At 35.7% G+C, this 10,734-nt stretch overlaps 2 protein-coding genes across 2 annotated transcripts; one reads left to right on the top strand and one right to left on the bottom strand.

Annotated features, from left to right (window-relative positions):
• Nucleotides 1–814: 814 nt before the first annotated feature.
• LOC120144244 (origin of replication complex subunit 1B-like) lies at nt 815–3,860 on the bottom strand. The gene is made up of 4 exons (XM_039158353.1): nt 3,790–3,860; nt 3,021–3,113; nt 2,554–2,630; nt 815–929 (listed from the first exon to the last, which is right to left on the bottom strand). Exons 1-4 carry the CDS (start codon nt 3,841–3,843, stop codon nt 815–817), a joined length of 339 nt encoding a protein of 112 aa, XP_039014284.1. The 5' UTR covers nt 3,844–3,860.
• Nucleotides 3,861–6,725: 2,865 nt separating this feature from the next.
• Nucleotides 6,726–10,447, top strand: LOC120144258 (dicarboxylate transporter 1, chloroplastic-like). Its single transcript, XM_039158364.1, has 3 exons — nt 6,726–7,882; nt 9,394–9,615; nt 10,075–10,447. Exons 1-3 carry the CDS (start codon nt 6,788–6,790, stop codon nt 10,435–10,437), a joined length of 1,680 nt encoding a protein of 559 aa, XP_039014295.1. The 5' UTR covers nt 6,726–6,787; the 3' UTR covers nt 10,438–10,447.
• Nucleotides 10,448–10,734: the final 287 nt, after the last annotated feature.

Genomic DNA, 10,734 nt, shown 5'->3' with positions numbered 1-10,734 from the left:
ACTTTAATTATCAAAATATGAGTGAGAAAAAATTGAGTGGTGAAAAAATAATTTACCCTTAATCTTTGATCCGGGTATGCTTGCCGTAAAGTTGTATCATAGACATACTTAATTGGGCAGTTACGGGGTGGTTGAAATTTTAATCGCTTTGATCTAGATCTAAATCAAAGATAGAAACAAGACCAATTTATTAAATCTGAGTATTTAAAATAAGACGAAACAAGAAATTTTCACATAAACCACATGTTATTTGGTCATCACTACCACATAACCAAAATGAAATGGGTTAGATTTAGATGTCATAGGTTGCCCAAACATTTCCCCATATCTCATGTTATTTGGTCGTGCAAATCAATAAACTTTTATAAAGGAGCCCAATCACACATTACGATGTGATCGTGAAAACAGGAAGACATTACATCAAAGTACAAGGATAACCCGAAATATGAGCAAATCAATAAACCACATGCTAGAGGATCACTAAGCCAATCCATATTCATACATAAATACAATAATATAATCTTTCAAGTGTAAAAAAATATTTAAAAAACTATGATCGTATTCGTCTCTGACATATAATATACTCTTACCTTACATTTAAGCTCGTGTAAGATAGCTAATATCTAAAAGTACATTACTAGTGATGTTTTTTCTTTGAATAGTGGGAGGTAATTACAAGATAGTGTTCGTTGAAGATTTTCTTAGTCAATTGACAACGTATACACACTCTGTAAATGCAATTGTATGAATCGATACCTCTAAAGAGAACAATTTTCTTTTTTAACACTAAGACTATTAAATGGCCTAATTACCATTAATGGCTTAAAGTTAGCAAGAAAACTAACCTCGAAAAATTGAGCTGCAACTTTTGCAACCTGTGCCTATCTTCAGGTTCACACAGAATAAGTCTACACTCTCCAATCTTGTAGCTTCCATAGAGGAAAGAGGTAAAACAAAACACTTAATATATAAGTTTTTTCACACTTAAGTCATTCATTAACTGAGTTCTACAAATTCCAGCAGATTTTATGTATTTTTTTAGGGTGTGTTTGGTTGGGGGAATGTGAGATTCCCATGGGAATGAAATCCACATTCCCCTATTTGGTTGGTCGGGAATATTATTCTCGTTAATCTTACATTACCAATAGTAGATTTTTTGGGATATATTATCGGGAATGTCATTACCTCCCTTCCCTTACGTATTGTTGGATTACCGGCGTTTTGGACTAAAAAGCTCTTAAAAAAATTTCTTTCAAAAATATCCTTATTCTGTCATTAAATAATAAAAATTCTACGAATGTTAAATTACAAATTTATCCTTAAACTATTTTAGATTTACAAAAAAAATCTATAATTAAAATTTTATATGAAGTTCAGGGGTTAAAATAAAATTTTACCATTTCATTAAACCTTTTTACATTTTCAATTTTGTAAAAAAATTATTTGAATTTTATGAATTTAATTTTTTTAAAGAAAACATATAAATATTTTCCAACTGGAATGTGAGATTCCCATGGGAATGAAATCCACATTCCCCTATTTGGTTGGTCGGGAATATTATTCTCGTTAATCTTACATTACCAATAGTAGATTTTTTGGGATATATTATCGGGAATGTCATTACCTCCCTTCCCTTACGTATTGTTGGATTACCGGCGTTTTGGACTAAAAAGCTCTTAAAAAAATTTCTTTCAAAAATATCTTTATTCTGTCATTAAATAATAAAAATTCTACGAATGTTAAATTACAAATTTATCCTTAAACTATTTTAGATTTACAAAAAAAATCTATAATTAAAATTTTATATGAAGTTCAGGGGTTAAAATAAAATTTTACCATTTCATTAAACCTTTTTACATTTTCAATTTTGTAAAAAAATTATTTGAATTTTATGAATTTAATTTTTTTAAAGAAAACATATAAATATTTTCCAACTTATTAAAAAAACAAATATATAATAAGGACAATTTGGTCAAATATACATTCTAATAATATTTAATTCCTTTAACCAAACACAGTAATCTTACATTCCTACTAAACCAACCAAACACAAAATACAACATTCCCAGTAATCCTATTCCCTGGTAATCTTTTATTCTCACTGGTAATCTTACATTCCGTGAACCAAACGCACCTTTAGGAGTTTATAAGTTCAAACAAAATACGGTACATGCAGTCATCAACAAGCTTGTTTTATTATCAATGCTTGCCAGAGAAACGACAATTTCTTAAGGAAAGCAAAGCGGAATAACGTTTTACTGGAGTTTCTTGAAATATTAACCCAAGTACGAAGTTCTTTAGCCAAAGCCAAACATACTGCAACTAACTGTAAAATTTCAATCTAACATCGACATTTGAAAGACATAACATTAAAAATCAGTGGCTAACGATGGGATTTGCATCATCAATGCATAAAGCTCCCTCAAAGATCCCACAAATGAACATGAAAGTATCCCAAAAATTACATGTAAAACTACAATTTTACAGACAACAATATGAACAATGTTCTTCCTATGTGAATTAACTAGACGATAGAAGTTAGAAGATGCTTACCCAACTTTCAAAAGTGTGTCCCAACCAGGAAACGCTTCTCCATTGCTTGTGCATATACATGATACCGTCATTGCCAACTGCAATATGGAAAAATCTTTTAGAATTTGCACAAATTGAAGCTGATTATCAACCAAGTACAATACTTACTAATTTTGACAGGACATAAAAGAGAAAACCAATACAGATGAACACTCACTAGTTTGGTTTCATGTAGAGATTTGTTTGAAATTAGGGATATGGTGTTAGTGTCTTGGGAGAAAGGCCATTAATGTGACATGTGTGACTAAAGAGTTTTTCATATTTGATAAGGAATGCATGAAGGGAGAACAATTATGCTCGTTGTAGTAGAGGAATGACACCTAAAGCTTATAACATAAAAAGTGAGGCATGAAAATACAGTTCATAAATCATGATATTACCAGTAGATTAAGAAAAGATCAGAGAAGAAATGGGCTCAAGGTGTTGACCTTTTCAAATGTAGTTTCCCCCATCCCTTTATAGAGCTCGTAAATCATTGCAGTTAAGAAGATTTTACTCAGCTTAGAGTAACTTTTCATTACCTACAAAAGAAAACGTTTAAGTCATAATCACATAAATCACAATTCTAAGTCCTTTATTCACATACTTAGAATCTCTAATTGCTATCCAGAAAGCATAAAATCATAGCAGAAAAAGCTACTTGTCCAGCATCAAAGGTTCCACAAATATATTGTTCCTCGTCAATTGAGTTTCCAAAGGCCAAGGGGAGGTTACAATTCCTCTAAATCTTCATAAATTTTATAGAAGTTTCAGCACTACTATAAACTTCAAAGCATATCCAAATGATTATGGTAATTCTCATTTTCCCCATTCATAAATTAACTTTGCTAAGATGCAATGGCAAGAAGACATTTGAGGGAATCTATACAAATGAGCATGTTCCTATATAAAACCATCAGAACATAACAGAGTAAGGTTGTGTTTCCTTTGACAAAAGTCTTAACATTCCATGACAAATGCTTTATTTCCATTTCTAAATGATATTTTGAGGAGATGGTTTGTGTCTGCATCTCTTCTGATCTACAAAGACTTCTAGGGATACACTTAGAAGTTAAACAACAGAATCGGTGATCAAAACTGATGATTTACTTGACACATTAATAACCATTGCTAAGCATCATATTTGGAAGTGGAAATAAGAAACGAAAACACAACTAAAATTGTAATTGTAAGATATCTAGTTAATCTTCAACATACTTGGACATGAGGTGCCCAGAACATTTCCTGAATGGCCGCGTCAATCTCGGCCATAGTAACAATATTCACTGGAGAAGGTTAAAACAATATTTATTTTTGCAATCGGAACCACTTATCAGAACTATGAAAATGTAACTAATATGATTCTAAGGTTAACAATAGTTATTCATCAAACATACACCGTGTAGCAGCAGCAGCAGATATCCTATCAAAAAGCAGAAGGATCCATAGAAATATCCAGCGCTATAATGTCAATCCTAGCAAGCTAAGCTAAACCTTTTCATGAATAAAAGAATCATGAAACACTGATTGAAATTGTGCCAATAAATCTTTCATAAAACCAAAGATAAATATCAAGGTTCCAACTACCTGTGGGTTGTGGCACATGGCTCTATGAAATGATGTCTATTTGTAGAATATAGTAATGAAAAACAATTTCACTACTCTAAATTATCTGAAGGAGGGGCCAAGAAAAGTAGTCATTGCTTTGGCTTCTGAAACAAATACAATTATGGACCCAAGCCTTTTTTCTGTAGCAATAGGCAATTATTACTATTATTATTATTATTATTTATGTCCTCCATTTTCTTTGCTCTAGAAACCAAGGTCATTAAACTACCAGTCATGACATTGACTTATTTTGATATTATATTCAATAAAAACAAGCAACACACTAATGATAAAGCCTCATGACTTCCCAAAACATGGATTTTCCAGAAACGTTAAAATAGATAACGAGAACCATATAAAGTAAAAAAGAGTTTGCAAAGGCTTTAGGAATTGAATATCTTCTCAATATTCCTTATCAACTGTGATGTAGATATGTTTAAGCTACGACAACATTCCTTATCAAATGATGATACAGATATGTTAATACTTTAAGCTATGGTTTATCATGTTATATCGAGGACAATTAGCATCCAACATGCTTATTACTAGTTGGTGCCTGACAATGGAATATCATGTAATACAACAATATGGCACCAAATATTCACTAAAAGAATGCAAATACTTACATTAAAAGTCTCTGTCTCCTATAGGTAAATTTACAGCATTAGAAAGCTTCAGAGAAAAGAACTATATGTTCCTCCATTAGAAAGCTTCAGAGAAAACGTTGAACATACTGAAAATACAGTTGATAGACACATCGACAACAGTTTCAATATCATCAATAATAGTAGTGTCAGAGACACTAATAACAATAACAGTAACGTATCGAAAATCATAGATAATGCCGACATGTGGAGCTTTTGGATAGGAGAGTTAAAAACTGAAGAATAAGAGTTGGAGAATTTGATGAAAGATGAAAGATAATTCTCCCTTTCCTTTTTCTGGATTTTCATAACTCAGTATATAGTTAATTATAATGTAGATGTTTATATATTTGAATATATTTTAGAAAGGACTATTGAGATTGATGTACAAAGCAATGCCAGACGAAGAAAAAGATGTTAGATGGAGATCTACAGAAAGATATGTTGTTGACAAAAGTGCTAGGATAATGGTTTGACAATGTTGGAAGAGGTCGATTGAATGTCTTTAGTAATTTAAATTTAAATATCAAGTCTAACATCCATCTTCAAAACCCAAAATCTATTGAAATTTGTTGATAAATCGGGCAAAGTAAACGAAAGAACACAAGAATTTTAACGAGGTTCGGCAATGTGCTTACGTCCTCGGTGCCTAGGCGGCGCTAGAAAATTTTATTCAATTCTCATAGGTTTAGGTTACATCTCTATTTATGATAGAAAACCCTGGTACATAATTACAAAATTAACTCTGTACCGTACCGCGGGGCCGCATCCCCCGCACCCCCAACCCACATAATCGTAACTCCCTCTACGAGACTTTCTTTGTAAGGACAGTTGATGTTCGCTTCGCTCACTCCGCTCCATCCCCTGTCCTCTTTACCGGTATATTTATGAGGCATACCTTACAAAATTTGAATATCGAAACTGAATATTGAAGTTTAATATCAAAAAATCACAAAATGATCGTTCTTAAATCTAAAAAAAATCCCTAATTCATATTTTATTCATCAAGTAACATAATTTGAAAACACTTGACATTAAAAATTACCAAACATAGTTTAGGGTAATTACATACTAAATTACTCGATAACGCAAATATCCTTAGATATAATTACTCGAACTCGAGACCTCTACACAATATTACTTTTTATTATTAAGACCACTTGGTAGATTTTATATAACACATTTATTTACACACTACACTTAAAATCATTATATTGATCCAATTAAACGTAGAGATACTTGATTAACATAATAAGATCTAAATTTGTGTTTCAAACATAGTTAAATGTATAACAACCGAGGGTCCACCGCCCAGTGTGCCTCCCCACATGCAGCAGCCGCTTGTGTCGTTTGCTTCTGAAATGAAATCTGGATCTCATTTACGTAATTACGTTCCACTCCCAGTGTTAGCACACGTTCTTTTCTGTGGCTGTCGTTCCGCCCCCGCGAGGGCTTCCTCGTCATTTCCCTTCCCCACATTTCTGGCCCCTCAATACAAGCACCATAACAAAAATTCCACTGATAATTCCACACTTCCTCTGTTCAGTCAGTCACCCTCTCATCCCTCTATACCCCGATCAGACTTCGCCACGTGGAATACCTCTTGCTATTGGTCCACACCTACCACGTCACTAGGAGGTATGATTTGATCCAATAATACGACGACACGTTGGCACGACGAATAAATGCAAAACCATGTGCTGTTCGCCGAACCATAGAAAAATTTGGACGTAAATCCCCAAGTCTGAACTCTCTTGGACACCACGACGCCCTCATCGATCCTCACAGTCATTTTCTTTCAACCATATATTCATAAACATCGCACCTACCGTCTGATCAAAATCGAACGGTCACCTTTAACGCTCTCCCTCATCTCCCCTTATAAATATCAATCTCCGCCTTCCTTTTCTCAGTTCCTCCATTTCTCGTTTCGCATCTCCGCCGTTGGCGGTACCGTTTTGAAAATGGCGTCCGTCGTACTCACCTACTCATGCCCTCTCGGCTATTCCCGGGTCAAATCACTTGCTCTCTCTTCTAGATCATCTCCGAACCCGGTTTTCTCCACTCCGGTTCTCTCTAAATCTAGTTCAAGCAATTCCAGCTTCATTAAACCGTTGAGTCTCACTCCAATCATTTCTACTAACAGAATCCAGAAAAGTCACCGGAAATTAACTGTCAAAGCGGCGGCATCAACTCCAGCTGCCGCTACTCCGCCGTCTCAGCAACCATGGCAAGGTGCGGCAATGAAGCCGTTAATGGCGTCGATTGCTACAGGTGTCGTCCTCTGGTTCCTACCCGTCCCATCCGGAGTCTCTCGTAATGCGTGGCAGCTGCTTTCCATTTTCCTAGCCACAATCGTCGGCATCATCACTCAACCATTGCCGCTCGGAGCCGTGGCTTTACTTGGACTCGGCGCTTCTGTCCTCACCAAAACACTAACCTTCTCCGCTGCTTTCTCCGCTTTTGGCGATCCTATTCCGTGGCTCATCGCCCTCGCCTTCTTCTTCGCTCGCGGTTTCATCAAGACTGGACTTGGTAACAGAATAGCTTACCAATTCGTTTCTCTATTCGGATCTTCCTCTTTAGGTTTAGGCTACAGCTTAGTCTTCAGCGAAGCTTTGTTGGCGCCGGCAATTCCGTCTGTATCTGCACGCGCTGGAGGAATTTTCCTCCCTTTAGTCAAATCTCTCTGCGTCGCGTGTGGAAGCAACGTGGGTGACGGAACGGAAAATAGATTAGGATCCTGGTTAATGCTGACATGTTTCCAAACTTCCGTTATTTCTTCGTCGATGTTTTTAACAGCAATGGCGGCGAATCCGTTAAGTGCTAATCTGGCTTTCAATACAATTAAACAACAGATTGGATGGACGGATTGGGCTAAGGCAGCAATCGTGCCGGGTTTAGTTTCGTTGCTTGTTGTACCATTGATTTTGTATGTTATTTATCCACCAACGGTGAAGACTAGTCCTGACGCGCCAAGGCTTGCCAAGGAGAAACTGGAGAAAATGGGACCGATGACCAAGAATGAAATTATTATGGCTGGGACTCTGTTTTTAACGGTATGATATTATTAGTACTCTATTTATAAAATTTCTTTACCCTTTAATTCGTTATGATTATTTATGTTTTATTCATGCCTAATGCCTATATAACTTTGGTAGTATGTTCTGTCCTCTATCACAATCTACCTAGTGGAAATGTCGCACTGGAAAAATAATTGTAGGGGACCATATTCACTTGTGATCACGAGTTTAGCCTCATTTTAGTTGGGGAGGCGCTAATTTAATGCATCATTAAAGTAGTCAATCTAGTTTAATTATTGACATTGCTGGTCGAGCTTTAGATGTTGATTGTGGTACTTGTTTTGCTGAATTCTACAGCGGTTGTCCTTGGGCTTATGAAACTGGCTCATGTCTCCGTTGCCTTATACCTTGTCTTTCCTTGAAGAGCTACACTTAGTATTTTGCTAGATTACTTTTAGTGCAGAGGGAAAGAGATACTCTTTGAATTAGGATTTGGTGGAAACTGTACAGTTTGCATTAGGTCTTTGGGTTTTGATAATCTGGACTTGTAATAGAGACTCTGCATCTAGAGGTTTGACAGGAGACTGGAGGAAAGAGTCTTATTCTTTTATAAAAGAGATCGCGGTGGTGCATATCTTTCTACCACATCTTGATGCTCAAATTGAAATGGAATTTCCTGTGCCAATCTGTTCATGCGGTTATATATTTTGCTTTGCTCCAGCATTTTCATATTTAATCTAGTTCCTTTGTAATTGCTTTTTGATGATGGATTTGGTGGAAGATAAACATGGATTTGTTGCCATTCAATGTGATTTTGGAAGTGAACTTTTGAAATTAACTTGGTTTTGGAGTAAGAGGTCTGATAGATACCTTAGTCTAATAATTAGGTTAGGTTGTGGATGGGCCTGAAGAGGACAGACTCCCTCATAATCTTGCTTCTAAGATACTTGTTAACAGCAATTTGATCAAATATAGACTTTATCATGTCATTTTTACTTTTGTTAATGATTACCAAATAAAATAAGCTGATAACAATTGCTTAATGTTGATCTCATAATCTTGTGAAAATCTGGACCATTAGTATGCTCTCTTTTTTTTCTCTGACCCTGGGGACTTTGGTTAACTAATATGGAATACTTCTGAAGGCTGTTAACTATATTCTATATGTAGGATTTGAGGAAATACTGCAACCTGTCAGGTTTTCCCTTTGTTATGTTAAATGTTCGGTACATATAGAATCTGTAAATACCTCATTATTTATTTGATCCTTGACCGGGTATAGCGGTACAGGAAATACTGAAATCTGAGGGTTTCTGTATTTCATTCAGTTTTATATTCTTCAGCAATATCTTGATCGCTCTCAACTGGTTAATAGAATTTTAATGCTATTTCTGGTTGTATTACTTTGTGCTCTCATTTGATACAAATCTTTACTTTGCATATAACGGAATGACTAGTAGTGGCTGCTATTAGTGAATGTAAAAGTTACACATGTAAAAATTTGTATATTCCAATATGTTTTCTCATACCTTCCTCTGTTGTATTAGGTGGGGCTCTGGATATTTGGAGGGATGTTAAATGTGGATGCTGTTACTGCTGCCATTCTTGGGTTATCTGTTCTGCTTGTGACTGGGGTAGTCACATGGAAGGAGTGTCTTGCTGAATCAGTTGCATGGGATACACTTACATGGTTTGCTGCACTCATTGCTATGGCTGGGTATTTGAACAAATACGGTCTCATCGCATGGTTTAGTCAAACTGTTGTTAAGGTTTGTCCTGTTTTCCTTCTACCCTTAAGTTATTTTCTTTATGCCATGTCCCAATTACTGTTACTTCATATAGAATCACCCAAGTGCCATCACCATAATGTACATGCAGTGGTTTATTTTTGCCGAAAATACTTGGAATCACTTAATGTTTTACTCTAAAGGAAAAACCAGAAAACAGTTGCCAACTTATATCTTTCTCTTAATATAATGGAAAATGTCAAAATACTTGTGCTTTATCTTACTAAACAATGCCCTAGAATGTTCCTTTTGCTTTTAGTTCAAGTATTGTTTTGATACTGTGGAATTCAGTTTTTCTGATTTGGCAATCACACCAGGAGCGCCCCCCCCCCCCCCCCGGTCTTTTTTTACAAAAAAAATAGCAGCAGCTCAAGTCTGAAGAAAATTAAAATTCAGATGTTTGGAATTGGCGTTAATGTTTATGATATGCTCTTTTTACAGGTTGTTGGTGGATTAGGTCTTTCATGGCAAATGTCATTTGGCATTCTGGTTCTTCTCTATTTCTATTCACATTACTTCTTTGCCAGTGGAGCCGCTCATATCGGTGCGATGTTTACGGCCTTCTTGTCCGTGGCTAGTGCTTTGGGTACTCCTTCGTATTTGGGAGCCCTTGTCCTATCATTCCTCTCCAACCTTATGGGTGGCATTACTCATTACGGCATCGGATCCGCACCAGTTTTCTATGGGGCTGGGTATGTACCACTAGCCAAATGGTGGGGCTATGGTTTCCTGATATCTATTGTGAATCTTATTATCTGGCTCGGAGTTGGAGGCATCTGGTGGAAGGCTCTCGGTTTATGGTAAGGCAAGTAGTCATCAAAAGTTGCAAATAATGAGCTACAAGAATTTCTCACCTAACTTTGGAGATTACAGTTTATTCTTCACATCGAAATCAGGTTTGTCTATGATTCTTTACCTTCCAGAAATAATCTTATTGGTGGGGTTTAGAGAGTGTTGGAAAAAGAATATACATTTGAGGTGGTGGACACATTAGAGCATTACTACAAATTTTGCATTTACATGAAGATTATTGACTTGAATGTGAATTTTTGGTTTTTGGTGATACAGTTACAGTAACAATTTCTGCAATTTATTCAGGGA

The sequence above is a fragment of the Hibiscus syriacus genome, unplaced genomic scaffold, assembly GCF_006381635.1.
Source record: "Hibiscus syriacus cultivar Baekdansim isolate YM2019G1 unplaced genomic scaffold, ASM638163v2 tig00110885_pilon, whole genome shotgun sequence".
Classification (NCBI taxonomy): domain Eukaryota; kingdom Viridiplantae; phylum Streptophyta; class Magnoliopsida; order Malvales; family Malvaceae; genus Hibiscus; species Hibiscus syriacus.
The sequence above is the reverse complement of the archived record's forward strand: the minus strand, read 5'-3'. Positions and strand labels throughout refer to the sequence as shown.

Excerpts from the sequence above, each read along its gene's own strand:
- LOC120144244 (XM_039158353.1), bottom strand. The coding sequence starts at position 3,843 with ATGGCCGAGATTGACGCGGCCATTCAGGAAATGTTCTGGGCACCTCAT. Across the intron at positions 3,114-3,789 it reads TCTGGGCACCTCATGTCCAA|GTAATGAAAAGTTACTCTAA; the intron begins GTATGTTGAAGA and ends TTTCTTTTGTAG. Across the intron at positions 2,631-3,020 it reads GGGAAACTACATTTGAAAAG|TTGGCAATGACGGTATCATG; the intron begins GTCAACACCTTG and ends TCCATATTGCAG.
- LOC120144258 (XM_039158364.1), top strand. The coding sequence starts at position 6,788 with ATGGCGTCCGTCGTACTCACCTACTCATGCCCTCTCGGCTATTCCCGG. Across the intron at positions 7,883-9,393 it reads CTGGGACTCTGTTTTTAACG|GTGGGGCTCTGGATATTTGG; the intron begins GTATGATATTAT and ends CTGTTGTATTAG. Across the intron at positions 9,616-10,074 it reads TTAGTCAAACTGTTGTTAAG|GTTGTTGGTGGATTAGGTCT; the intron begins GTTTGTCCTGTT and ends CTCTTTTTACAG.